This window comes from Mus musculus, chromosome 11 (assembly GCF_000001635.26).
Source record: "Mus musculus strain C57BL/6J chromosome 11, GRCm38.p6 C57BL/6J".
NCBI classification, from domain to species: domain Eukaryota; kingdom Metazoa; phylum Chordata; class Mammalia; order Rodentia; family Muridae; genus Mus; species Mus musculus.
The window spans coordinates 74,383,153-74,411,135 of NC_000077.6; the positions used below are offsets into that span (position 1 = coordinate 74,383,153).

At 50.4% G+C, this 27,983-nt stretch overlaps 1 protein-coding gene across 14 annotated transcripts in view; it reads right to left on the reverse strand.

Moving 5' to 3' along the window:
- Positions 1-203: 203 nt before the first annotated feature.
- The window catches only part of Rap1gap2 (RAP1 GTPase activating protein 2), a 227,560-nt gene continuing 199,780 nt past the window's right edge, over positions 204-27,983 (reverse strand). For 9 of the 14 annotated variants that reach the window (XM_006533622.3, XM_030246102.1, XM_006533621.3 and 6 more), the window contains 11 exons: positions 24,736-24,807; positions 24,159-24,245; positions 22,571-22,705; positions 14,205-14,342; positions 12,627-12,745; positions 10,217-10,330; positions 9,893-10,010; positions 9,068-9,194; positions 5,631-5,707; positions 5,167-5,205; positions 392-4,359 (listed from right to left, as the gene is read on the reverse strand). In XM_006533622.3, coding sequence (XP_006533685.2) covers positions 5,197-5,205; positions 5,631-5,707; positions 9,068-9,194; positions 9,893-10,010; positions 10,217-10,330; positions 12,627-12,745; positions 14,205-14,342; positions 22,571-22,705; positions 24,159-24,245; positions 24,736-24,807 — 996 coding nt within the window. In that variant the 3' untranslated portion in view covers positions 392-4,359; positions 5,167-5,196. Of the gene's footprint in view, positions 4,360-5,166; positions 5,206-5,630; positions 5,708-9,067; positions 9,195-9,892; positions 10,011-10,216; positions 10,331-12,626; positions 12,746-14,204; positions 14,343-22,570; positions 22,706-24,158; positions 24,246-24,735; positions 24,808-27,983 lie in introns of all 14 variants that reach the window. The other 5 variants (NM_001015046.3, NM_001364132.1, NM_001364131.1 and 2 more) reach the window with 3 other exon arrangements.

Genomic DNA, 27,983 nt, shown 5'->3' on the forward strand with positions numbered 1-27,983 from the left:
GAGCGGGAAGCTTGCCATCTTCCCTTGGCTGACAAACAAGTTCTCAGTATCTGCCTGCTTTCACCTCCCCTGTCCCCCACTCTAGGGTCACAGGATGTGCAGTCAGGCATGGCTTTTTGTGGGCTGGAGATTCAAATTCAGATCCAAATGCTTGCGGAGGGAGCACGCAATCTTATCCAACAAACCACTGCCCCAGTGCCAGGTTTGTTTGCTTTGTTTGTTTTTAATATTAATAAAGTTTTCAAACAGGTTCAAGCTGATAGCCACCCTCCAGTGAAAGGCCCTGCCGAAAGTCTAGTAGAGCCCCACTCCAAGAAATGTGAACTCTAATGGACACAAAATATGTTATTTATTGTCAATTTCTGCAAAGACACATTTAAGCAACAAAATATACATTTTCAACCTTTTAGAATTTGTTTTATACATTAACAAATACAATGTGCTACCATAGCAATAAATTAGATGTACACTATTTACATCACATAGGCAGTCAGGATCTACAAATCACCCCCCTCACTGAGAGGAAGCAAAGAAAAGTCATCGTCACAGGGGTCACTTTCAAACTACACCTCTTAGGTTCTACCACATGGGCATCTCTTCACATGGCAACCCCGGCACCCTGGGAGCTGGAGATCAGGCGGGGACATCACAAGTTGGCATAGACGCTAAGGAGTGGGAAGGGGAATTTCACCCTTTCAAGTGGAAATGTCACAGAACCAAAGACAATGGCAACTGATTCCAGTCTTGCAGCCAAGCGCACTATCCGCTGGGGGTGTTAAGGCCCAGGTCAAAGCCACTGCCCCAGCTACTACTCACTGCAGACGGCCCTTGGCTCTGGGCATCCAAAGAAGCACATAGCCTGGCTGCAAAGAGACACGGGATTGGTGTGGGCAAGCGGCTGGTGGCAAAACAGACACCAGAGTTTCGTAGGATGCCTCAGAAGCCCTCCACCGAGTGGGCGGCAGGATCAGCCTTGTTCATTGTGCCAACCTGTCTTTGTCTTTGATTGAGGGGTAACTAGAAGCTGGGGAGGGAACATGGGGTTCCAGAGTATGGCTAACTAACCTGGTTGCTGCTGGCCCAGAAGCCATATGTTCTATCGGAACCCCAGGACCCAACACACGTACACACAACACAGCTGTCTTTGCAGACCAAGAAACAAAGGACAAAAGGTGATGTTTGAGTTGGCACCATAAAGGGTCAAAGAAAAGAAAATGACACTGGCTGTGCCCTGCCTGGTCACCTGAGCTGGGCTTTTATTACCCATCTCCATTTTAAAACCTGGAGAGGCCTGGGCCTAGACTCAGCGGCAGAGCCCTCACTCAGCATGAGCAAGGCCTTGGGGACGTTCCCAGCACCACCAAAAAATGAGGAAGGGAGGGATGGAGAGAGGGAGGAAGAAAAGATATATCAGAGAATTAGTTCATTTTATCATCTTCTGTCCTGATTTCGAACAAAGAAGTCAAGGGTAGCTAATGCATTTTGTCCAGATGACTTTGTCCCAGTCACTGAAAACCCAAAGAAGCACTTGACTGCAATCCCTCCTCCTCCATTTCCCAAGCCCCCGGGTCCTCACTGATCGAAGCTTGTCATGCTGGAAAAGAGCAGAGGCAGAGGCCCTATCAATACCTCGGACCTCAGCACCTGCCCGCCAGTGCAGAGACCCCAGCTACCAGGCTTCCTCAAAACCCAGGCTCCAGGAAATGCAACTGCTTGCTGTGCCAACAGTAAGTACAGTTGGTATGCAGGAACGGGCTCAAGGCGGCTGTGTGGCCTCAGGCAAGTTCTTTCTGTTCATCTGGAGGATGACATGGTCTGTTGAGATGCAAACAGGGCCTAGGAGGCTTGAGTATCAAAAAGGGCCCACAAAACTGAAGTCCAGATGGTTTTCCAAGAAACACCATTTGACATTCATTATCACAGAGAGAGAAACTCTGGCTAAGGCCTTCTATCTGGAGCCCTCCCACATCTGCTTTAGTGTATCAACAGAGCTGGGGGCATCTGGATGCCTATTAACACCTGCAAAATATAGTTTCCAGAGTTGTGACCAGGAGAACCCCTTGTGGAAGTAACAGTGGAAATGTCCCCCCACATCCAAGCAGAAGTATCGGCTACAGAGGCTCAGTCACATGAAGGGGCCTCAGCAAGGCTCGGAGCCCTAAGACTTGGTACAGCCATGAAAGGAAAGACTGGATCAGAGTGTGGAGGAACAGCCTCCAGCCCAGAGGGCTGAGAGGAGACTGGGCCCTGCCATTATTCTACTCCCGTTAAGCAGAGAACTTGAGCTGGGCTGGCGGTACCTACTCTGGAAGCCACAGGATGACCTATTAGATAGAGAGAGGCATGAGCAGAGGGCAGGGGCATCTCATATCCTGCCCAGAGTACCTCAGCAGCAAACCAAGGGTGAGGACCACAGCCAGGGCCTCTCAGTTCCTCAGCACACAGTCATCCAGCCCAGAGGTAATGCCTGCAGGCAGAGTAGCCAAAGCAGTGGGGACGAGGCTTATAAGGTTTCCAGACAGCGTGGGACAACCTGAAAGCCCCTGAAGAGCCCCAGACCACAATACAACATAGCACAATCACCAAGTGGGGAAAACTGCCCAACACAGAGAAGGGAGCCAGAGTCCTGTAATAGTTTCAAAGAAAACACGGTTTGACCTTTCAAGTTCAAGCAGAAACCTGCCAGCAGAACACTGCCAGAATCCACCCGCCTTCTTCCAGCCCCGGCTGCCGCTACGCTGGCTTTTAATAAAAGATAAACAGATATTCTGTTGACCTTCTAACTAGAACAAATCTTACCAGACTAGTATTTCACGTAAGCAGGTTTCCTAAGTGGAGTGAGGGATGAGCTCCCCCTCCCCTGGCTGCACGCAAGTGCGTGGGGGATGAAGGACCAAAACTGTGCTCAGATGACAAAGGCAGCAGAAACAGTTACTATACCAGCCCCAAAGGCTGTTCCACCCTTCTGTACTTTGGCTTGGGAATAGGAGCCTCTGCAGGCAAAGCACTTGGTTGGAAATTCTTGTCATCTGCTCGATGACACAGGAGCCCAGAACCAAGCAGCCCTGTGCCACAGACCCATGTGTACTTAATGAGGTGGGATCTTCAAGTGCCTGCTGTGTAGAGCCAGCGTTTAGCCTGTTGGATGCTCTATTCTACACCCAGCAGCAGAACCTTCCTGCAAACCTGGAAGACTGAGGAGCCAAAGACAGCTTCTCAGTCTTCAGGATGGGCTGGCTCACCCAGAGAAGGCAGCCATGACAAGGAGTACAGATGGCCTGTGGCTTAAAGCGCAGGCTCGTGGGGTCTGGGCTTCCAGGGGCCCTGAAGATGGGACAATGGCCTAAAAACCTGCAGTTGGAGATGGAAGGATGAAGACTAGGGGACTGAGCCTAGAATCAGTCCCTGGGCAGTACTGGTCCCCTCACGGGTAACAGGACCTCAGAGGTGGAAGAACACTGTATTGATTCCAACACTAAATTCAACCACCACACACTTGGCTGACCAAAAACTGCCAAGACACTCTCCACTACATCTCCCCCCTCTCTCACCTAAGACATGGCTTAAACTATGTCTTTTCCAAATTCTCACACAAGTGGAGACCTGAACCCCTAATGAGCCTTCTCACCCAGAGGCTCCTGCACTGGCCTTGTGTTCACCTTGGACTCCACACTCCTGGATGCCCACTACCAGGGCTCCTCCAACCACATAGATAATCAGCAGCTTGTGTAGAATTAGAAAGGAAAAAACCTTGAGACTACAGTCAAGGGAGCATGCAGCCGGGTTCTAGAACACCTAGCTCTGACTGGGAGCGTCCACCAGCCTGAGCCTCTTGAGGGGGCCCTGGCAGAAGTGACAGAGCTCCCTAGGCCTGGGCTGGCAGATGTGTCGGAAATACAGTAAGATTCAACCCAGAGGATACTGGGATATTCCTGGAAAAGCAGTCCAGGAAGGCACTGCACTGCGACCCAAGACAGACAGTACCCACCCACCATTCTGCAGTTACCTCTGCTCCCCACCACACAACCCTCTCTGTCCCTGGGGCAGACGAGCTCCCTAGCTTCTCGCTGAGCCCCCTGGGACTCAGAGTCCCCCTTGCCCAGATCTTTTCCTGCATGTAAAACAAGATGCTAGTTGACTCAGATAGCCGGTCACATCAGGAGGTCAGAAGCACAGGTTGGGGCTTTCAGGTCTGGAGAAGGATCTGGCAAGGTCATGGCCAGGTCAGGACGTGGAACAGACAGCTGGTGCGCTGGGCAGGTGGCCAGTGAGACAGCAGGCCTAAACGGTCAGAGTAGTGGATGGCACCCCCAAACTGCTGGAATTAGGAGCCTTCTGTAGGCCAGAATCCACACTTCCCTGGGAAGATAAGGAAGGGGGGATGGAGAACAAGCATTAGGTCAAAGAGAGATGAAAACACACTGGAGCCAAAGTAGGGAAGCCACTCAGGGCAAGGAGGCTGCCAAGTGTAAGGGGCCTGGACTCAGTCCCAGAAGCCGTGTGTAAGCATTGTACACCAGAAGCATCCACAGTCCCACACAGGTAGTGGAGGCCAACATCACACTCCCGTTTCCTCTTCTGTTTTCTCAGACATGGGTTAAACATAAAGTGAGCTTAACTCTACCCTCCCTCTTGGTCCCAACTCACTCACACTCCAGGGAGACCTCACTGAGCAGGTGGGGCCAATGGGTCTCAGGTGACCTCACTTTCAGGAGTTCACTGGTATATCATGACAGGAACAGAGACCACCCTGGGGTTGTCCCTCAAAACAACGCTTGGGTAGGGGCATCTCATGTCATATTGGGGAAGACAGATACCAGCCTGGAGCCTTGGCCAAAATACAAGGAGAGAGACTGACTGTAACGGGGAAAGGAAGGGGTAAACGGGGAATTCCTCCCAGGGAAACAAGTGAACTCTTCCGCTACTTCCCCTCCTAACTACTACAACCAGCTCCATCTAGTGTGGGGGTCTACCACAATAACACTGGACAACCCTTCCTGGCCACTGTTCTCAGCCCCGCCCCCCACAAAGGCCTGGAGATGTCCATCAACAGTAGTCCTCCATGTTCCTCAGCTGACTTTCTCTGGCCATTCTCAGGCCATAAAGCCATAGACACTCTGACCTCAAGGGAATAGTCCCCTCTCATGGCCACAGTAAGACACTCACCTTGGATAAGGGAAGGTCTTCACTTTCACATTAGTGACCCTGTATAAGAAACACACAAGATTTTTTTTTTCAAACCACCAGACAACGGCCTCCACCTGCAGCTTTGGTGCACTTGGCTCTTGGCAATCAGAGTTCAGGAAGGGACTTGGGCTTCCAGGGGCCAGCAGAACCCATCTCACCTCTGGGGATGGCTGTGTGCAAGAATGAGGCGCTACTGTAGGATGGAGTGGCAAAGGTGGCTGGAGAGCTCCCAGCCTGGTCTGCACCAAGTAAGGACAGAAACCGTCACCCCCAGATCTGGCAGAGCACGCATCTCTGCCTGCTTCAGGAGACACCCCCACACACACCCCATGGGCACTCTCTAGGTGTTCTCTCTCTCTGGAAAAAGTCTGGCTAGGAGGGGTGCTGGAATGTGGGGTGTAGGGCTCATAGGGCCCTTCCTTAGATGCCCACACCATCCTTACCGCACTGGAGCTAGCATGGCTGAGTTTATCAAAGCGGAATTTCAGGTTGGACCTCGGGGAGTTTCTGCTTTTGGCATCTAAGAAAAGAAAAAGGTTATGGAGCTTAAGGGGTTATTCTAGCAAAGTCAGAGTACTGGATAGGGAAAGAGGCCTCAACCTCTCCCCAAAAGCATGCTCCCTAACAGGTACCCACCCATCAGAAGCAGTACTCGGACTTGGAGAACTGCTGCACCCTACTTATTAAACACAGGTCACTTCAATATTTTCAAAATTAAGTTATGGAATCTCATAAGTAAACAAGCCATATTCAAGGAAGATAATGGATATTCAAAATTTGTCATTTCCTCATTATATTGTGGTGTTTTTGCTTTAATCTGTGTTGTTACATCAGCTGCATTCTTCTATAAGAAATTGGTTAAGGTGGTAGGCTATGCATCTCTCCCCAACACCAAGCCCAGGGATGTAGTGGTGGTGGCTTGAGGTCAGTCTCAATGGAAGCATTAAGACTACTGAAGTTGGCCTATAAATCTGGGCTTGGTTTATGGTTTTGTTCCCTAGATTTAAGAAACTAATGGAAGGGCTGGCAAGATAGCTCAGGGGTTAAAAGCACTGGCTGCTCTTCCAGAGGTCCTGAGTTCAATTCCCAGCAACCACATGATGGCTCACAACCATCTGTAATAAGATACAATGCCTTCTTCTGATATGCAGACATACATGTAGGCCAAACACTGCATACGTAATAAATAAATACATAAATGAAACTTAAAAATAAGAAAGAAACTAATGGAAAGTAATAATAAAGGAACTAAACTTAAAAGCAGGTTGTACCCGGCTGCCGCTACATTGTGAAGACCAGCGTGGGAGACACCTGCTCCCCAGTGTTGAAAAACTACCACCAAATTCAACAAAGAGGTTGTTTGCATCCCTGACAAATAAATGCTGTCTTTCTAGTGCAAAATGTCAATGTAGGCAGTAATATCCATCAACACCCACATGGTAACCAGATTTGACTGTCATCTGCAGCCTTGTACTGGCTACAGGCACCAGAATTAAGTATCACTAAAACTGTCCTATGAGCATCTTATAGACAGAGGACTCAGAGTAAAAGCTACTGAATATTTTGACATTATTTTCAAACTGTGTTTCAGCTGGTAATGATGGTAATGTTGGTAAAGTTGACCATGTCCATGTCTCTCTCTCTCTCACAAACACACACACACACACACACACACACACACACACACGTGCATACATGTACACACACATGCTATTAGACCTCCCTAAGTAACCTGATGATTGATTTCCTCTGTGTCCCCAGAAGCCCAAGTATGAATAGCCAATGACCAGGCATCTGCAATTACAGAAGACTCCTGGGCCATCCCTCTCCTCAACCTGCCTCTCCCGACACTCCCTGGAACAGCTGGAAACAGGTTTCTAGACCCCCAAGTCCATGTTACATGAGGTTAGAGGTCGAAAGCAGAAAATCAGGGTTAAATACAGCCTGGGGGAAGATGCACTTGCTGGGGGTGTAGTTAGCACTGGGAAAGATTGCACGCCTGTTCCATATTTCCTCCTGCCCTGAGTGATCTCAAACCAGTCAGTTGCAGACACTCCTAAGGCCTCCCCTTCACTCAGACCTTGTCCCAGAGATCATTCCTTTTGATTATTTATTTAGTGCCACAAAGGACATGGCTGAGGCAGAAGTGCCGTAGAGGTTGGAGGCAGTGGCTTTCGTGATCCATCTCAGGACAGCTGTAGGGCTGCTGGGTATACACTGGCCATGCTCACCCAGTTTCTCTCCTCAGAGCAGCCAGCCATCCACAACCTCTATCCACCAATATTTATTCTATCCACCAATATTTAACCAAACTTTTTTTAAGTCAGCAAATGTATAGGGCTACTCTATTTTACAAACAGGGAAACTGAGGGTTGGGAGGTGAGCCAGTCAGTGCCACAGCTGAGGTTAGAGTCCAACCTAAGAGCTGCCTGACCATAGAAGAGGGAGCTGTGAACTGACTGTTAGCTGGAAAGCTGTCCACAAAGAGCCATTTGCTTTTTCTCTGGTCTCTGCTCTATCTCATGACATCCTCCTTTTGACATCATTTGGTCTCTACCGCGTGATGACCAGTAGATCACCACCCCCACTCCAGCCACTGTGGAAAAACCAAAAATAACAGTTGATATTGCCGAAGTCCCTTGGGGAGTGAGATTACCCCTGGCTGAAAACTGGCCAGTCCCACAAGACACATTTAGGTTAATGGTTGTATGATTTTTATAGTGTATGCTCATCAAATCTTTATAGGGAGCCTTGAAAGTCCTGAGAGAATGTGTTTTGTGGACCCAGACAGCTATGTCAAGGACCCAATGCCTTAGACCATAGAAATGGCAAAGCCTCCCCTATCACGGTAAAGCTTTGGGCCTCCTCTGGTCAAGAGTGTGAATGTTGACAGTGCATGGAAGTACAAGTGTTTAAAAGAGATTGACCAGTGTGTGCAAAACCCAGCCACTGCCCTTCCTCTTCCAGTCTGTTTACAGCCTAAGACTGCTTGCCTACAAATGCCTCCCACTGAGACTAGCTCACCCTTCCCCCACAGTGCCCACCTGGGTGAAAATCTGTCACATTGGGTACTAGATTGCCCCTGAGAGCCAACCCATTTCCTTTTTCTCCAACCTGGTACTTCCTACTCAGCTCACCTGTAGGTATCCGTAGAGACCCAGGCCCCTATACTCTCCCTAAGCCTGCACTATCAAACCAGTAAGCTCTATACCAGAGCACGCTCTGCCATGACCCTGCCTCCCCTAGGTGCCCACTGTGCCTCTGCAGGTGCCTCCTCCCCAGCTTCCACCGATTCTTTCTATACTCAGCATGCAGCTGCCAAATGGTCTTCCTCAGTGCCAGGCAGCTCTTCCAGAACCTTCCGTGGCATTTACCAACAATGCCCGAGTCCTCCCCAGGCCTCCTGGCAGGCCAGTCATGGTCCCCATAACCCCTGTCCTTTCTCACCTCTCCATCTCCATGACCCCACTGCCCTAAACCTCACACACACACACACAGAACACAGTCTCTCATTCCTCCAGCCCCCTCCACTGCCATTTCCTCTCACTGTCGGGTGCTCAGAATCACTGCTGTGGTAGCACTGGCCCTCGGTGGTAACAGGGTAGAGCAAGAAGTCAGTAGAGTGTACAGCCTTCTTAACTTCTCTACCGTGGGATCAACATGAAATCATTCAATCCTCTGAGCCTCTGTCTCCCCATATATACGAAGATAAGAAGATGATAGGAAGATGGGGTACCCTAGTGGAGGTAACGGGCCTGACAGCTTAGAAAAGGAGAAGTTGGCCCATCAAGCGTGCCTGGGGAACATGCCCTTAGGACTGCAGTCAGGACACAGCTCTGCCCTTCTAACTACATCACGCAGATCCTCACATGCTACTGACCTGTGGGACTCCGGCTCATGATGATGGGCGTGGCGGCAGCCCCCAGGCTGGGGCTCTCGCTGCTCGGGGATGGGCTGTAGGCAAACACCTCCTGCTTGAAGGGCGAGGTTGTGGATGGCTGGCTGCTCTGAGGAGAGAAACTGGGTGAGCATGGCCAGTGTATACCCAGCAGCCCTACAGCTGTCTTGAGATGGATCACGAAAGCCACTGCCTCCAACCTCTACGGCTCTTCTGCATCAGCCATGACTTCAGCCTTTCCCTGACCTCTTTCCTTTCGAGTTGGTGTCCCCCTGGCATAAGCAACCTCCACCACAGCTCTCAAGCATTCTGCTGAGACTCACTGCTCTCTGCTGAGACTCACTGCTCTCTGCTGAGACTCAGTGCTCTTCTTGGTAGCAACAGCTGCAGAGGCCACTCCTTCTCCATGGTATTCTTTTAAAGCAGAGTATGACCAGCTAGGCCCCTGTACTGGGTGTTTTGTGTGGCATTTTCTCATTAGTGATCAAGGGTGGGAGGGCCCCTTGTGGGTGGTGCCATCCCTGGGATGGTAGCCTTGGGTTCTATAAGAAAACAAGCTGAGCAAGCCAGGGGAAGCAAGCAGGTAAGTAAAATCCTTCTGTGGCCTCTGTATCAGCTCCTGCTTCCTGACCTGCTTGAGTTCCAGTCCTGACTTCCTTTGGTGATGAACAGCAATGCGGAAAGTGTAAGCTGAATAAACCCTTTCCTCCCCAACTTGCTTCTTGGTCCTGATGTTTGTGCAGGAATAGAAACCCTGACTAAGACAGCCTCAGAGTGCTGTTCTCTGGTTGACTGAGACTCGCTTACCCCACTGTCACACTCCTCCATGGCCTCGCCCTCCCCTGCTGTGCTGCTGAAGCTGCTGGTGCTGGAGGAGGAGCGGGAGATGTTGGCACGGCCATTCTCCTTCAACTTGATGAAGGGCCTGCAGAGAATTGGAGGCAAGGCAGATGGAGAGAGAGGCAGGTCCACCAGAAAACTGCGCTTGCCCAAGACAGCTCCCCCAGCCTCTGCTTGGTGGTCTTTGTGTTCCAGAGACTTCCAAAGTCAAGAACTGCCACCCCACCCCACCCCACCCCACCTGCCCCCCCCCCCCGCCAGCCTGCCTTTCCCAAAACCCAACTCCCTTACTTCTCTTTGTTGGGACAAATTTCTGGAGAGCTGGGATTTGACGAGGTCTCAGACTTTATCTCCTGAGAAGAGTGTCCGCCATCTGGGGTTTTGGGGGTGCTGGAGGCACTGTCACTGGGGAAGGAGAATAAAGAGAAGTGAAGCTGGAGGCCAGGAGCCTGCCCTTGTCCACCCTTGGCCTCAGTCAGAGCTCAGGCTGCGGGGGCCAGTACACAGAGGGTAGCCGCCTCTTCCCTCCAGACCTGAGCCTCTGAGATTACATAAGACAGCAGAGGTTTCTGCTCCCTACAACAAAGGCCAATTTGAATTCATGGTGACAGTCCAAGGCCACCAAACAGAGCTCCTGATGGCCTCCAGCCAAGTCTATCCCTCTCCCATGCTGCCCATCCCCCCCGGGCAGAGCTATGAATGGAGAGCCGGTCCCATAGTGAACTGAGCGGGGCCATTCAGAAATCAATGCAGTACCCTTGGATTCCTGAGAGGGACTGGGTAGGAGGGGGGGGGAGGGGGGGAGGGGGGACACATGCTGTAATGACCCTTGAGAAGATCCTACATATGACAAGCATCCCTGGGTGCTGGGAAGTGAAGGGATTCCCTAAGCCCAAGGATCCAAAAGCTTCCTTCTCCTGCCATTCAGCAAAGATCACAATTTACCCTGTACCAGGACCAGGACAGCTCTGTCCTCAATTCGCTTGTTTCTTCATTAGTATTTCTGAGCCCCAGGACCACTGATCTCTTTTTCTCTTTAAGCCTTGTTTGTGTACTTATTTATTGTCTATGTGTGTTCGCCTGCGTGTGTGTATGTGCACCACAGTGTACTCATGGGTCTGTAGCCAGCACTGGATCCCCTGGAACTAGAATTACACATGGTTGTGAGCCTCTGTGTGGATGCTAGGAACTGAACCACTGTCCTCTGCAAGAGCAGCCAGTGCTCTTAACTGCTGAGCCCTCTCGCCAGCCCTTCCGTGCACTTCTTGTAATAGCAGCATTAATGAGGCATAATGTACATGTCACATTTTTTAAGTGTTCATGGAATTGTGCAGCCATTGCCACAGTCTAATTTTAGAACATTTTAAGGCCTTTTAAAAAAAAGACTCTGGCTCATCTGCAATCACTGCCCACCCCCACCCCCACCCCTAACCTATTTATTTCTGTCTCTATGAACTCTGCCTAGTCTGGACATTCCACAGAAATGGGACTTGACAGCATACATGGTCTTCGCATCTGGATTCCACTACCTTAACACTTTCAAAGTCTTCCCTGGGCTGTAGCCTGCATCGGCATCTCAGTGCTTGTTATTTGTACATTTTGTGGGTATACTCAGCTCATCTTGCTTATCTAGTCATCGGATGACAGGCCCTTCGATTGTTCCCACTACGAGCTACCGTGAATAATGCTACAATTAATAAATATGTGTTGGTGTTGTGGGCAACTGCTTTCAATTCTCATGGTCTCGTACGTACATACCAACGGGTGGGATTGCGGGGTCTGATGGGAACTCTATGTTTAGCCCTTGGAGGGCTGCCACACTGGTTTCAGAGCAGATGCACTATCTCACATCCCCACCAGCAATGTACAAATGTGCCAGTATCTCCGCATCCTCCATAACACGTGCTATCTACCTTTGCAATCACAGGCACCCTAGAGGTGTCGATGACCTATATAAACTCTGTGTGTGTGTGTGTGTGTGTGTGTGTGTGTAGGTGTGGAGTGGGGGGGAAGGCCTATGCATGTGTGCACAGTGCTTTCAACTGCCTGTGCCTATGGAGGTCAGAAGTCACCACGAGGTGTGCCCGCCACAGCTTTCCTCCTCATTTTCTAAGGCAATCCCTCACTGACCCTTGAACTCACTGATTAACCAGAAAGCCCCAGGGACTCTCCTGTCACCACACCTGGCTTTTTATAAGGATGCTAGGGATCCAAACCCAAGTCCTCATACATGACCAGCAACATTAACCACTGAGCCACTTTCCCATCCCTCCATGCACTTTAGTGAGGTGACTAGTGACCTCCTGACCGTCAAACCACAGGGTTGGGTCACTACAATGAACTTCCCTCCTAGCTTTGGAAACCCCACACACACACACACACACACCATGCAGTCTTCCCAATTGTGCTTGCCAGGAGACCTTCTACTTGTCTGAGTACACTGGGGCTCTGTGCACTCTCTCTGAGCAGTCATAGAAATCTATTCAGTTTCTTTGCATCAGAAACTCTGATCGCTGCCCAGTCAGGACCTCTCTCCTAAACACAAGGAACAGGACATGCAGGCACCTGAAGTGAGGCCGAGGTTCAGGGGAAGCCTGACACTAGGAAAACCTGTGCCCATGCGTGGGCACCTGACAGTTATCAAGGAGAAGAGAGCTGACTGGCCTCACAGCTGGGCTGGCATCCAGGACCTGACAGTTACCATCGTGTCCGGCTGTCTCCCTGGCCTTCAGAGCCCGAGTGCAGGCGGGGGAAGAGTCCCGACCGCCGCTTGATGGGGCTCCGTGACTGGTTCTTCGCGGTTGCTGCGGCCACTGGAGGCTGACGATAAAACCGCCACAGTGAGTGCACACGCCCACCCGGTTCTTCCCACCCCTTCTCTGATCTTCACATGAATCCTTGTCTTGTGAGACCGGAGAAACCAGCAAAGAGCTCAGACCCCGGCACTTGGGCCACTCACGGCCTCTTTCCTGCTCTTAAACCAAGCCTGTGCCGGCAGGTAATGGTCCAACAGAGCCTAGAGCACTTGAAGGATCACCATAGTGGGGCCAGATGCTGAGCTGGTTGAGATGATTTAAATCACAGATTGAAACATCTAGAGGTCCCCTGGATAGTCCAGCGTCAACCTTTCACCTCACTAATTAGAAAGCCGAGGACCAGGAGACAGGGATGTGTCAAGGTCAGCTAGCAATAAGGACCCAGGGCTCCTGAGTTTCCATCATTGCTCGTGAATAAATGGGTATCAATGGACCCAGGCAGGAGTTACAGCAACAGACCAATGAGAGCAGCTGAGCTGAGTCCGGATGCACTGATGGGCAGTCTCCGGTCTCCGGGGAGGAGGGGGACACAGAGGTGAAGGTCTGAGCAAGAAGCCATGGAGCCTGCTAGGTTTCTAACCCCAGCCTCAATGCCCATTATGTGCTGTGCCACTCTGGGAGAATGGTCAGACTCTCTGGGCCTCAGTTTCCCCATCCTCTGCCGCTAACATGACCTTCTGGGAGAAACAAGGTGATATATGTGAAAATATTAGGTAAATCAAGCCATTGCTCAAAAGGCTGTTTATAATAGAAGTCAACACCTTGGTGAGTCTATTCTGTTACTTAATTTTTTTTTCAAAGAAAATTCCACTCTATACAAATCAAAAGCCACTTGCCTTATTAATGGCTGACTATGTGGTTCCCTCCCCTTGTGTGAGTCAAGAGGCCTGAGCTCACAGACCCACAAGGCTGGCTCTCCCCAAGAACTGAACACACAGTAATGAAGAGGCTAAGTTTTCTATCAGGAGGTCCTGCATTCAAAACCCAGACCTTCATCTTAGCTGGGTGACTTTTAGTCAGTTACCTAACCTCTCTGAGCCTCCTTTTCCTAAAGTCAGGAACAGAGAGTGCTCCTGTGTCTACACAGACAACCGTGACAGGGATCAGGTAGGATCTTGGATATCAGTCGCCAGCTCAGTGCCTGGTACAGAGCAAGCTGGTGTGGTCACTGTTACCATCATCAATAATTAGGGTCTACCTCATGAGTCCCCAAGCTCAGTTCTTAAGAAAACTCAGAGAACAATTCATGGTACAAGCCAACCCCAGGGGCGACCTGGCCTAGAAGTACCACAGAGCCACTGTCATCAAGCAGAGGTTGGCTCACCTCCTCAGCAGCTTCAGTGTTCCCCAGCCCATCAACCAGCTTGCCCTGCTAAAGTTGCCTAGCCCAAACCTGGCATGGGATACACCCTTCCTCCCTCCTCCTCTTCCCCCACATGCTGGCTCAGTGTGAAAACACTCACCGAGAAGGTGGTCTTGGTGACCTCCATGCTGTTGTGGACAATGCCCCCGCTGAGGCTGCCAGGGAGGTTCCCGCCATGCAGCTTCCTCTGGCTACCCACCATGGTCTCCATGGAATGGCTGCGCACACGGATGGCCCTCTGTGAAGTGTGAGAAAGGTCTGAAAGTCAGAACCTGGTACTACTGGATGACACTCTGCCCTGGGCTCAAGTGTACACGCATGCACACACACACGAGCAATGAATGTACACACTGTTACAGAAGTCCACGCCTCAGTAATTGGTGTCTACAGAGATCTCTAAATTCTCTCAAGGCAGGGTCTGAGGGCTCAGTGCTGCAAGGTGGGCCAACCTGCTATCCTCGTCTTATGGGGAGAGGAAGCAAGTCCTGCAGCTCAGCAAACCTCAATGACACTGTCCAGTGAGCAACTCTACCTCTCTGAGTTATGGCTTCATTGTCTATAAAATGGGTGTGTCACAATTCCATAAAGGATGGGGGCTAAACACAGGTGCTGAACACTAACTCCTTTTTATTCTGGTGTGTGTGTGTGTGTGTGTGTGTGTGTGTGTGTGTGTGTTGTCTGTCACTGAGGAAAAGACCTAAGATCTCGTTCATGCTGGGTAAGAGCTCTACCACTGAGCTACCACGTCCTCAACCACACATCAGCTCTGTGTTCACAAAGCTAAGCTTCCTCCTAAGTGTGTACTGGACTTCCCTCCCCACTGTGACCACAGGTGTGACTTGTGCAGCTCCATCCACCCTTGATGTAGAACCCTGTAACAAGTTCCTGCTCATCTCTGACCCAAAGCTGCAACTTACCATCCCTTGGACTTAGAGAGCTGAAGTTATACTTTCCAGATCAACACTACAGATCTGCATGGCTGTTCAAAGAGGTATGTGCTCAGACTGGGCACACAAAGGAGCTCCTATGGGTACAGAACCTTGTGTTCACTTATAGCTTGCAAAAAAGCAAAATGTGGGGCAGGTTGGGTGGGTACTGGCCAGCTGTTAAGTGTCTGGCCAATGACAACCAGGACAGTCAGGTTTGTCATGGTGCATGAGAAAATGAGAATAACTGAGCCATAGAAACGGTGACTGGACCCCTAGAAGAGCTGGACCTGGGGTGACAATCCCTCCTCAGACTTCTCTAGAGTGCAATACTGCTTCTGATGCTTAGAACTCAGCTCCAACTACGGCAGGACTTCCAACCAACAAAGTGCTCCAGGATCCTGGCTCCCTGGGATAACACTCTGTTTTGCTTCCATAGTGTTTGAAGTGTAAGTACATTTCAGAGGTTTTCTCCAGTGGCCCCAAGCCCTTACATCATTGCCCTCTGGTCATCTATCTAGTTTCTCAATAAGATGGCTGGACAACACAACTTAGTGGTAGAAAGCACAAAAGTGTTAGACGCTGCTGCCAGGAGTCATGCCTGGGCTCCCTGCTGTGCCCCGTTAGCTGAGAACCCTGCAGGTTGCTAAGCTTCTTTGAGACTTATGTGCAATGGGACAGGGTGTGTCAACACAAGGAGTAGCCTTGAGAGCCTATAAAGCTCTTAAAGGAGAGGCCAGCACATCACACGTGCAGCATCTCATGGTATTGATATTAAGCACAGTGTGCTTGCTGTGTGCTCAGCACCACGCCAGGAACAAGAACTGCAGTACTGAGGCCAAAGGGGTAATGCATCCAAGAGTGCTCAAAACACACTTCTAAGAGGAGGCTAATAATGCAAGACCCAGGGTCTATGATGACGGTCTCTTTGTATCAGTTGTTCTGGGGCCTAAAGAGCAAAGGCTCCTGGATACCTGTACTATTAGTGACTCAAGTACAGGTACCAAACTCCAACTGGCAGATCTCTTGCTGGCAGGACCAACATGCATTCCAATGTCTCCTCCTCCTCCTCCTCCTCCTCCTCCTCCTCCTCCTCCTCCCTGGGATACAAAGTACTCAGGCTCAATCTAAAGCACTAATTTAACTTATCCCTTACTAGAGAAGCTGGAGGGATGTCTGCTGATGGCTTTGGGGAAAGCATCTGAAAGCACTGAAGCCATCGGGGAGACCAAACCTGATGACAAAGCTGGAGAGGCCAGTACCACATGGAAGGAAAAGGGAAAGAACACACGTGCTTTGACCAGCTGTGCCAGAGTCACCTGGACTTCTTGCTACAGCAATTAGTAGATTTTCCTCACCATGGTGTGAGCCTGTCAAGACAGAGTAGTCTCAGAACTTGGCACCAGCCAACATATATGGACTAAGCTGAAGCCGGTGTACCCTTACAGCTGGACTCAGGCCTGTGCATTACCCCTAAGGAATGTCTCTGGAGGAAGAGCGAAGCCCCTTGCTTCCCTTGAGACATCCAGGAAGAGCTTCCACATACATCCATGCAAATACTATTCTTCAGGACCCCAGGGACACCTTAGACACCTTGGAATGGTGAAAGGCCTCATCCTGCCTGCCATTCCACCTGACATGGGACAGAGACTCAGAAAGGCTGCTGGTAGATGCCACAGCCCTCAAGACAAGCCACGAATGAGATGTAGGACTACCACCCTCCAATCAACATCATGTAGCCTCTATTGTCTGCATCAAAGATGCCCCATGAGGGATGAGACCTCTCCCCTCTCGGAACCACAGAAGAGTTGCCTAGCAACAGTGTTCCTGGGACACTGGTTGCTAGAGCCAGAATATTTGATTCATTCTACCACCCAAGCGTCAGAGACTCCCTGGACTCATTGAAACCTGAGGATATGTGCCTGGATGGGAAGAAAGGCTCCTTACATGACACAAATGCTTTGGTAAATGCCAGCACCTTTTTATATGGTTGTTCCCCCTGGCCTGTCACCACCACTGTCACCACCACTTCAAACTCTTCATTTGTGTTCTGATCTAGTCCTCAGTCTCTCATGCTCTGAAAGGATCCAAGTATGAATAACAAGCCCTGTGTAACGTGTCCAGTCTAAGGAGCTTCATACACACAATCTAATGAATCCTTGCAAGGCTGAGGTATAGAGAGAATAGAAAATCTCTCAAGCGACAAATAACTGTCACACACCACTAAGAGACAGAGCTGGGATTCAAAGATAGGATCCCAGACCCCAAGATTGAAAACACAGAGCTGGATATGGGAGTGTGTGCCTGTAATCCATACAACTTGGAAGACTTGAGAAGTCAAGGTTAGCCTGAGCTGTAGAGTGAGACCCTATCTCCAAAAGAAATGGGAGAGGAAGGGAAGGGGTGAAGGAGGATGGAGGGAGAGGAGGGGGTGGCAGGGCAGGGGGAGGAGAGGGAAGGGACGGAGAGATACAGGAAGAGGACGGAGAGATACAGGAAGAGGGAGAAGTGGAGAGAGGTGGGAGAAGGAAAGGATGTGGAGATGGGATAGAGATGAAGGCCAAGATGGAGCAATTCACTGGCTGATGAATTAAAGATGACAGGAAAGCAGGAGGTCTGGGGATCCGACTCTCATAAAAATGTCAAAGGCCAATGTCAGGGAGGACAGTGTCTTCAGATGCCCATGTGCCACTGTCAAAGTCAACAGAAAGAATCTGAGGACCCAATGAACTGACAGAATTCCAGGGCTTGGCAGGGTGTCAGTCACCTGCTCTCCTGCCCTTGGCAACAGGAAGGGTGAAGCCCTGGTTCTCCCATGGTCCCTGGCAGGAAGAGCTGTCACAAAGATGAAATGAGACAGTGTTTGTGTCCAACCCCTGGGATGACATCTGCCCACTCGGGTCAGCTCTCCTGCCCCCATTTTAGTGTGAAGACAAGTGATGGTCATCGCTAAGACCCAAAACAATGCTTGATTTGAATGAAACTGTCCAGTGACATCTAAATAATTTTTCCATATTATGGTCCAATGGGCAACTGAATGGAAGTGCCATCCCTGTCAATCTAGGCAACAGAATCAGAAGACGGGGGGGTGAGTGTGGGGGAACGAAAAGGGGAAGAGGGACGGAGAGGAGAACGGGGTAGTGATAGCATGAGGAAGGCAGTGGGAAGGGCGGTCATGGAAGCCTTTGTATTAGCTTCAGGAGGCTGGGGCACCTGTGCTTGACAAAGCTCACCTGACCCCTGCTTGAGTTCTCCATTCCAGCTCATTCCAGCAGTGGGTGCCCTGACCCTCAGAAAGTCCTGTGTGCAGAGCAGGAATCTCGCCTATATTTCCAACCATGCCATCTTGTGCTGGCCATTTCCCGTGACTGTCCCTTGCCGTCCTCCCGGCCGATCACCTCTAGCTGCACCGATCTCCCTCAGTCCCTGTGGCCCCCAGCCCTCAGCCCACCCCACTGCTGCCTTCCATCCAGCTCTGCTGTGAGGTGACAGAGAAAGAATGTACTGCTTTCTCATTACCCACGAGTGTCACCTCACTGCCCGGCCACCAGCACCACAGCCTCCTTACAAGAGGTTTCTATGAGTTCTTTCAACTTAACAAACTCAACATCAGAGACAAAAATCAAGGAGATTAGCACAGGGTGGGGGTTGGGGGAGAGTGGAAATGCCCATCCAAACCCCAAGAGAAGTAACAGAGGCAGGGCCTCTGACACAAAGATACTACTAGTCTCCTGCCTGCTGAGATGGCTTCAGTCAAGGTCTTCTGTTCTTCCAGCAGGAACATGCTGGTAGCTCACTTAAAGACTATGGCTCCAACCCATAAGCTGAGCAGAGCCAGGCCAAGGCCTGAGCACCCCACTCCTCTCTCTCTCTCTTTCTCTCTCTCTCTCTCTCTCTCTCTCTCTCTCTCTCTCTCTCTCTCTCTCTCTCCTCTCACTCCTTCCCTTCCCCCCTCTCATTGCAATCCATCCCTGGTACCATGACTTCCCCTTCCATGAGCAAAAGGAGTGGCAGAGATGTCAAAGGCTGGGGACTGTGTCTGCCCCATCACAATCCCCCATCCACCATTACTGGTGTCACGCAGGCCTGTAGCTACAGGACCCCCAAAAAGACTTTGCCAGAGATGTCTGTTGGCCTCTCCTGCCACTAGAGGTCAGGTGAGACCAATGCACTACCTACACCAGTTCCTCAAAGGGTGAGAGAAATTAGCCTGCTGCCTCCCTGCTCCCTGTGGTTCCAATTCTGTCCCACTGTCTTCTACCCCTGCCTCCATATTATGAGGACAGTAGAGAGTTGAGCCAGTCCAGTGTTTCTCAAACGAGGGTCCATATGTGCTATACCCATACCACACGGACAAATCAACTGTCATTTTTTTTCTTTTTACTTCATTATAGGTGATCTAGAGATAAATACCTTCCAAAAGGAAGTGATACACAGCTTCTTCATCAGATAAAAACAAAACAAAACAAAACAAAACCTGTGAGGTTCCCAAGAACATGGCCACAGCCACCCCCTTGAGCCACAGAAACATCTTTCATTCAACGCAACACTGCAAAAGATGAGTCTTTTCCATTAGAAATGTGTAGATTCTCAGATTGTCATCTACATGAAAACGAAAACTTCCGAGTGTCAGTAGGCCTGACAGGTCCTGAGATCCCTCCAAGCAGCTTGGTTTCCAAGCAAATCTAGGTGTCCACAAAGCAACCAGTGCGTGTCTCCTGAAGGGGAAGCTTCCACTCACAGCCAGAACTAAAGTGAGGTATGAGTGAACCGTCCGTCCCCATGGGGCGCGCACACAACCCAAGGCCACAGAGGCCACAGCTGGGCCCTCTAGGGAAGACCAGTCTGAAGGGGATAGGAAGTGGGTGTCACTCATCCCTGCGCATCCTTAGCTAGTGCCTGCCTGTGAGAGAACTTTCGAGCCACGCATTTTCTTCCTGAAATCATTGCAAATAACCCTTTATCCTGGAGACATCCCACAGAGGTCTAGGGTTAATCCCCAAAAAAATCAGTAATCCTGACACCACAGTCCTGACTAAGGCACTAGACACAGACTCTTGAACTGGGCCAGGACCATGCCTGCCCCTTGCCCAGGCTTCTCCACATGGGAGACCTGAATCAACAACACTGAAGGGGTTGACAAGAAAAGCCAAGGTCTCCTTCTAGGAAAAGAGAAACTCACTGGCCATGGTCATCAGTGCTCCAGAGGCTCACTCTGTGTGCCTGACCCTCATGGCCCCTTCTATCTATCCCCACAACTTCACAACCTCAAAGGTAGGTATGAAATCTGAATGGAAAAAACGGGTCTGCCTTCAACCACAGAGTTAAAAAACAAGTCCCTGCTATACTGGCTTATAGGCCAGTCATAAAAGAGTCTTGCAGCATGCCCTCGAGTGAAAGCCCCTCTAGGAATACCTCAGACACCTTGAAGTGAAACAAACCAATGGCCACTCCTAACAGATGCAAAAGACTGAGCAAACTGTCCTGGAGCCACCATCCTTCGGCTGTTGAGCCACCTCATCCAGTGGACCCATGGGCAGAATGTCCAGAGCCGACATACAATGTTACAGAAACATTTGAAACCTTAAAAAAATATATAGCTCCTACATACAAAAGAAAACCTGTAGGACTCAAAGCAACCAATGTTCATAGAATGTCTGCAAAGCACAGCATCTTACTAGCTTGTCAACCGCGGCTCGGCACTGATCATGCTACGTAAATTAATTTACTGTGGGAGGGGAGCGGGACACTTTGATAGGTGTGATACGAGGTGGGGCAGAGCCCCTGGAGCCTCAGGAGGACACTAAGTGGCCGCTCCTCTACCTTCCCTTGGCCCAAGCCTGCCTCCTATTACCTTGCCTCATGCTGACCCTCCTCTTGGCAAGACAATCTGTCCACCGTGGCTCCCTCTTCCTTCTCCATTCCTTTCCCCCTCTGTCCTCCACTTTTCTCAAAATCCAACAGAAATAAAGAAGAATCTCACTGTGTAACCCAAGCTGTCCTTGAACTCATCATGTTCCTGCCTTGGCTTCCCAAATGTTGGCCATACAGGCAGGCTCCTCCACACCCAGCTCCTCTTGCATCTAGATTCACCCGGCTTTGGCTTCTCCTCTTCTCACAGCCTCTTCAATCAAGACTATACCAGAAACCCTAAGAATCTCCTAACAGCCTGGACAAGCACCTCGGCTCCTCCCACCCTCAGGAGGAATCTCAGCAGCTGGTTCTAGCTAGGGCCAGCAGAGCTCTGCCTGTTCTCAGCTGTCAGCTGGGCAGTGAACAACTGACCCAGACCTGCCCAGGCCTGGCCAGTATGGGTGGAATCTTCATGGTCAGAAACTGGGAGGGAGTAGTATCATGTAGCTGTTAGGAATTTGGGAGACCTGAATTCAACTCTGTCTCCAGGGTGACCTAAGACTAATTATTTAGTGTTTGTGTCTTTGTTTCCTCACATGTAAAACTATACTTACAATTACTAAAATTGAGTGTGAATTATTATGCCAAAATTATTATAGCCACAATTCCAGCCTTCCACATGGAGCTCTAATGACAGTTGGGAAGTTTAAGTCTTATATGCAACCTACACAGCACAGATAATGGGTGCCCTATTACCACAGCTAAAAGTATTTACTGTGTCATAGGCAATCTGCAATTTCTGGGCATTATTCCAATGAACTCGCACAACAAGGTGACAGAGGTCCAATTTATTATCTCTGGTTCCTTAACAAGAAAACTGAACCTTACGAACTTTAAAGATCTTTCCCAGTATCCTGTAGCTGGGTACTTTTAAAAGCGCATATAACCCCAATCCTAATACCTCAAAATGTCATGTTTATGAATCTCTCTCTAGTGGAAAACCTGGCAGAAACGTAAGCTTAGAGTCAGAAAATCTAGGTGTGAACCTCTGAGGTGCAGGGTCCTAAGACCCCACGGCCTCTTGTAGCCTGCCCTCCAGCACTCACCCACACCCCTCTGTGTTAAAGGAGATATCCAGAAATCACTATCCAAATGTACATGACTATATGTAGTCAGGATCAAATCAGATGCCAATATAAGTGCCGTGTGGACCAACAAGCTTGCAGCCAAGACATGATAATGGAGCCACCTGTGCCCCTCACTGGTTCTGTGGTTATCTGAGTCCTTCTGGGGACAGGAAGCTCATTCTAGGTAAAACTTTTCTTTTTCAAAGCTGGAGAGACTCGCCTGTGGCTCCACCCACTCATCCACCGCCAACCGGGCCCCAGCACCTGCCAGCAAGGAAGAACCACGCAGCAGCAACCGACCTAGCTACTAAATACCCCAAGGCTTGTGACCTCAGAGATTCCTGGGCTAAAGATGGGAGAGAGCATGGAGATACCCCACGCTCTGGAATCAACACTGGCTGCTCCAATCTCACACACCATGCCCCAGCCCTTTAAAAAGTCCCACCCCATCCTGTCACTTCTGACTAGTCCTTGGGTTCTCAGGCTGGATCCCCAATAACGTAGCCATTTTCTTTCTTTGCCCTCTTCCATAGCAACCCAAACTCAGCCTGCGTCCATACCTTAAAAGATTCCAGGAATCCTCCATGGCCCCCATTCTCGAACTTGTCCTCCTCCGGGCCCATGCCTAGCATGACCTGAGTGTGTGTGTGGAGTTCATCATGAAGGTTGTCCAGGAGAGCAGCCCGGGTCCGGTCCTAGAAAGGAGTGGTATATACAGGTGTACAGACACCGACAGCAGAGAGAGACGTGTCCTTTCTTCTCTGGCCCGGATGCCTGGTCTGAGGGCTGCTATTCTGTCACCAGCTCCTGGCCACGGTAGGATTTAGGAGGAGAATGGGCTTCATGCTCACTAATGCTGCAGTTAGCACAAATGTTCCAGGCCTGCCCCCCCCCCACTCTCCCTGCCATACCAGCTCTTCCAAGGCTTACCCTGGGGACCCCCTACCCCAGATCTCAGACCAGGATCTATACGCACAACCCCTCTGCCCATGGTTCTGTAACAGCCAGGTAGCAACCTCCAGGGGGACTCCAGACACAACAGACTGGACAAGCCCTTTCTGCAGGCCACAGTCCTAACAAAGCTCCTCTCCCAACTGTCCCCGCCGAGCCTGAGCTGAAAGACTGAGTCACCCCACAATTCCACTTTCCCTGCCCTTATTTATTTCTAGGAGTCCATCATGTCTTCCCAGTCCAACCTTCTGACAGTGTGATACAATGCCAATCTATAAGAACTTCACAGGCAGTTACCAGGGGAAACGTTCATAATGTTTTATACCTACTGGTCTATGATTTTTGCTTGGACCACACTCATAGCTACCCTGAGGCACATGTGGGTTGCAGGCCTCTGGTTGGACACGCCTACCTGCAGTTTAGCCCAGTGCCTCCTGTGAAGGGTTCACCTTTGTTGAGCCTCTTAGACTCTTTAATCATTTCTAACTGGCCAGTTCCTTTTCTATCTCCCCTTCAACCTCTCCTCCTCCAACTCTAACACCTGCTGGCTAATGATGTCTCTAACATGCGAATCAAACACTTTTAAAAATTTCATAGCGCCTACCACTTGCAAGCCACAACCCTGCGCCATTCAATGCAGCCAACCATCTGCAGTCCCGTCTTCCAGCCACAGGAGGCTGTCATCTGGCCACACCCCCTCCCAACAATGTCTGATTCTATTGGACCTTTGACTGTTCCCTGAGTCTTGAATGACTTTCCAGACTCTCTTCATGCAAAAGCTTTATCAGATGTCAAGATTCATCAGCTCAAAAGCAACCTCCTCCAGGAAGCCTTCCCTGAACACACCCTCCATTATCCCTAGCAGAAGCAGTCACTACCCACTGGCTCCATCATGGCCCATAGTATAATACAGTAAATACACTCTATTATAAATCTTAGCTTCTCTTCTGTAAAGGTCCCTCTACCAGCATGGGCACTACATAGTACAGAAGTGATATCTCACTTATCCTTGGTAACAGAGCAAGACCTGGACATACTACATGTTCAAAAAAAAAAACCTGATGATTGGCAGGTAAGTCCTAGAATCTAGATGAGTTCCTACCAAGGGAAAAAAAAATGTTCCCAAAGCAACAGAGAGCTGAGGGCTTAGGATGAAGCAAACAAGCCCAGAGGAGACTTTCCGTGTGGCCCTCTCACCTCCAGCTTGGCGAACTTGTCCGACTTGCAGCAAGCATTCTCTGCGTTCGTGAGCTTGGTGAGCAGAAACTCCCGGAATTCTGCGCCCTGAAACAGGTGAAAGAGGTTCAGAACTCTCCTGGCCTCTGCTGTCAATCAAACGCCTCCAACCACAGTGACAAAAAGGCAGGAGAACCCCTGCGTTAGCCCTCTCATATCCGGTCATTTCCAGCCAAGGCCAGGCCTGCCTGCTAATGTACCAACTTGAAAGCCAGCTTCCCCAGCGCTGGGAAACCCACCCTCCATAGGGCACCTTGGTCACTGGAGGCAATGCTTGAGGCTGGCTCCTGGGTCTAGAGCACAGTATAAAAGTCCTTCTAAAAACAGGAGGACAACCCTGGCATCAAACTCCCAACAAGGGCCACATTGACCTCAAAGGGTGAGGTGGGAGATATCCAGAAAGGAGATACCCCCAAAGCTATAACAGGATCTCCCCACAATGTTCCCAGTCTACATTCAAGCCCATTCCAACTACTGACACATGGGTACAGAGATCTGGGGTCTGGGATGGGACAAGTATAAAAGAAAAGGTTCTTACCTTCTGGAAAACAGGCGGGCTTGGCAGAGGGGGACCAAAGGCAGGCACATCTTCCCTAGCAGTGACTGATACCTGAATGAAACAATTTCATGTGGACTAAGACAGACTAGGAGTCCCACACCTTACAGAAGACCAACATACCCCTTCCCTCCTTCCCAGAACACAGAACGTCTATGTGAGCATCACCCACGAGCCCCATACGATGCTCCTCTAGTGGGTTGGATGGGATGGAATCCGGCATCCTTCCCTCTGCCTTCCTAAGGGCCAGAAGCAAGTTGGCCAGATGATGCCCTGGGCTGGGGAACCACTGAGACCCTAAGTACAGACAGTGCAGGTGGTGGCCAGGAGGTTTGCCTCCCTACCCCATTACAGCATCCATCCCAGAGAAAGCAACTGAGAACTACTGCTCATTTTACTGATGAGGAAACAGATGGCTAAGACATGGAACAAGCACCCTAAAACCAGAGAAAGGGGCACAGAGAATCCAGACTGCTCCAACCCAACTCTGACTCCCCATTAACCTAGCCATAAATCAAACTCAGAGTGTTTAAAAGGTAACTACTGGACCACAGAAATGGCTCCACAGATTAAAAAAACAAAAACCTGACACACAAGCTTGGTAAGTCCCTAGATTGTCTCTTCTCTCAGTACTTGTGTGTCTGTGTCCCCCCTCCCAACATAACAAGTACACATGTGCACATGCACGCTCATGCACACACATACACATACATACACACACACGCCACCAGTAGCAAAATCAACAACAAATAATTTTTTTAAAGAAACAAGTAAATACTGGTTGCAAGGAAAGCTTGGGGCTCTGCAAGTTGACACAGGCAGTGACCCAGGTCTGAAGCCTGGCTCTACATGTGGAGCCAGTCATTCTGGCTGAGGCTTGGGCACAGAGATACCAAGGGCATTGACTGGGAAAGAGGATGGGGGACATCCAGGCTCTGGCCAGATGCTGAGGCTGGACTGTAAGACCATCCAGAGACTCCAGCACAAGGGTGGTCCTGCAGCAGGTGGCTTCCACTCCTCACCTCCTCTCTTGTGCAAGTACCTAGGTTTCACCTGCTGTTAGCCCCTGAGGCTACAGGGCTCTTGGGAGGCTGCCCTATCCCTTCACTAGCAGTGGCTGACGTGAAGGCCCTGGCAGGCTGCCAACCACTCTGTCCTGTGAAGTAGGGCAGATGCAAGAGTCTGCCAGACTGGGTGAGCAGGCAGCTTGGGGCCCTGCCAGGTCCAGCGGGGAGAAGCAGAGCTTTGGTCAATGGGGCCTTCTTCTTACAAGCTCAAGGCCATTTACATGGCCCAAACTGAGGTACTCAGAGTCTCAAGAAATGGTTTTGTGTTCACTGACAAGATTTCTGGCTGAGCCCCAGCTGCTAGACACAGCCCACCCCCACCCCCAGCCACCAACCATGCACTGGTGGCCCAAGTCTAGTGCACATGTGTACTTGTTATGTTGGGAAGGGGGACACAGACACACAGGTATTGAGGACAGAGACAATCTGGGGACTTATCAAGCTTGTGTGTCAGGTTTTTGGTTTTTGTTTTGTTTTGTTCCATCTCAGAAGAAGAATCTGGCTGCCCACTCTGGGTATCTGGGACATGTGGGACAAAGCACAGATGCCTGCAGGCCCAGCTGTTTCCCTAGCCCGGCCCCTCCTCCTCAGGCCTGCATTAAAGTAGTCTATTCTGACAGGGTAAGGGTCTTAGGAATGCCTTTAAATCCACAGGGCAGCAGGGCAGGGCCCAAGACCTTTCTGGTAATGTCCATCCACGTCCCATCCGTATCCTAGCTCCTCCTCTGACCTCGGTCTCCCCCTCCTCTCGGCTTACAACCAGATGCCCAGGGGAGCTTAGAGAGGGAAGGCTAGAGACCCAACAAAACCCCCATGTCCAGGGATGGCCTGCCACCCAGAAGACTGGCAGGGCTGCTCAGAGGGAGTCAGGATAGGCAAGGGAAGGCCCTCCCCAGCTGCCTGTTTCACAGCCAAGTCTTGAAACCTTGGCAGAACTCCAGGAGTGAGGTGGACTGGCCCCTGCAGGGAGGGATGGGGGAATCCTATTGATTGCTGAGCTGGAATCTCTTTCCAACCTGGAGTGAATGGGAATGAGATAGCCCTACCTGAGAAGTGATTCAATTCCAGCCACACTTCACACACACCCACGGGGCCGGTTTCTCACATGCCCCAGAGGCTCCTGGGAAGACTTCCAGCTCCCGGCTCCCTGGCTCTGCGGCCTCAGCTCTAAGTGCCCTCAGCATCAATCAGCTTCAATCTCTTCCCTATGAGCAGACTAATGGGCCTTGTTAGACTTCAAGAAGACTATCCGAGGGGCTAGAAAGACGGCTCTGTGGCTAAAGGCACTTGCCACCAAACCTAACAACCTGGGTTCAATCCCTAGGAGCCACATAGTGGAAGGAGAGAACTGACTCCTGCAAGTTGGCCTCTGATTTCCATATGCACACGCATGCACACACACACACACACACACACACACACACACACACACAAATGTAGAAGACGAAGAAGACTGCTGTAATGCAAAGCCTGGCCCAGAGCAGAAGCCACCATCAATCACTCAGGTTTTTTGTCTTTACTTTCCCTGTCGACCTACATGTACAAAAGGTCACCTTCATCACAGAGTTCCCCAAACCATCCGGCAGCCCATACCCCATCCTGCCTGTCTCTGCTCCCATAAGTAGCCATGGCTAGAAGGACCCTGAGGCTTTAAAATCCAGATTTCCTGTTTTGCAAAGATAGAAACAAAGGCCCAGAGAGGGAAGGAACTGACTTGCAGTCACACATCAACAAAGAGACAGAAGCAGAGACCCCAGGCTGCTCGGTCATTCTGTCTTCTGGGGTCCCTCCCGCCTTTACTCTCCTTTTTCATTGTTGGCCCTCCTACTTCAGGGTTCAGCTAAGGCCCAGTGTCAGCCAGGGGGCCCTGAGGGAGCTAACCCAGTTCTCCTCACAGTTTATGCATCACCCATAGTGCCTGGGGGGGAGGGGTGCTCTGGGGAGCACCTTAGAAGACACGGGCATCTTTCCAAATTCAAACCCGCCTCAGTAGTGGGAAGGGGTCTTAAGATGCTGGTACCCAGTGTTCTGTGATGCAGGGGACCCTGTGGGAACTGAACTCTGATCTCTCTTCCCAGGAAACAAACAAACAAACAAAAAACAAACAGAAACCAGCACTTGGTTTTACTCACAAGATCTCTGTGGGCTTGGAGACTACCTAGC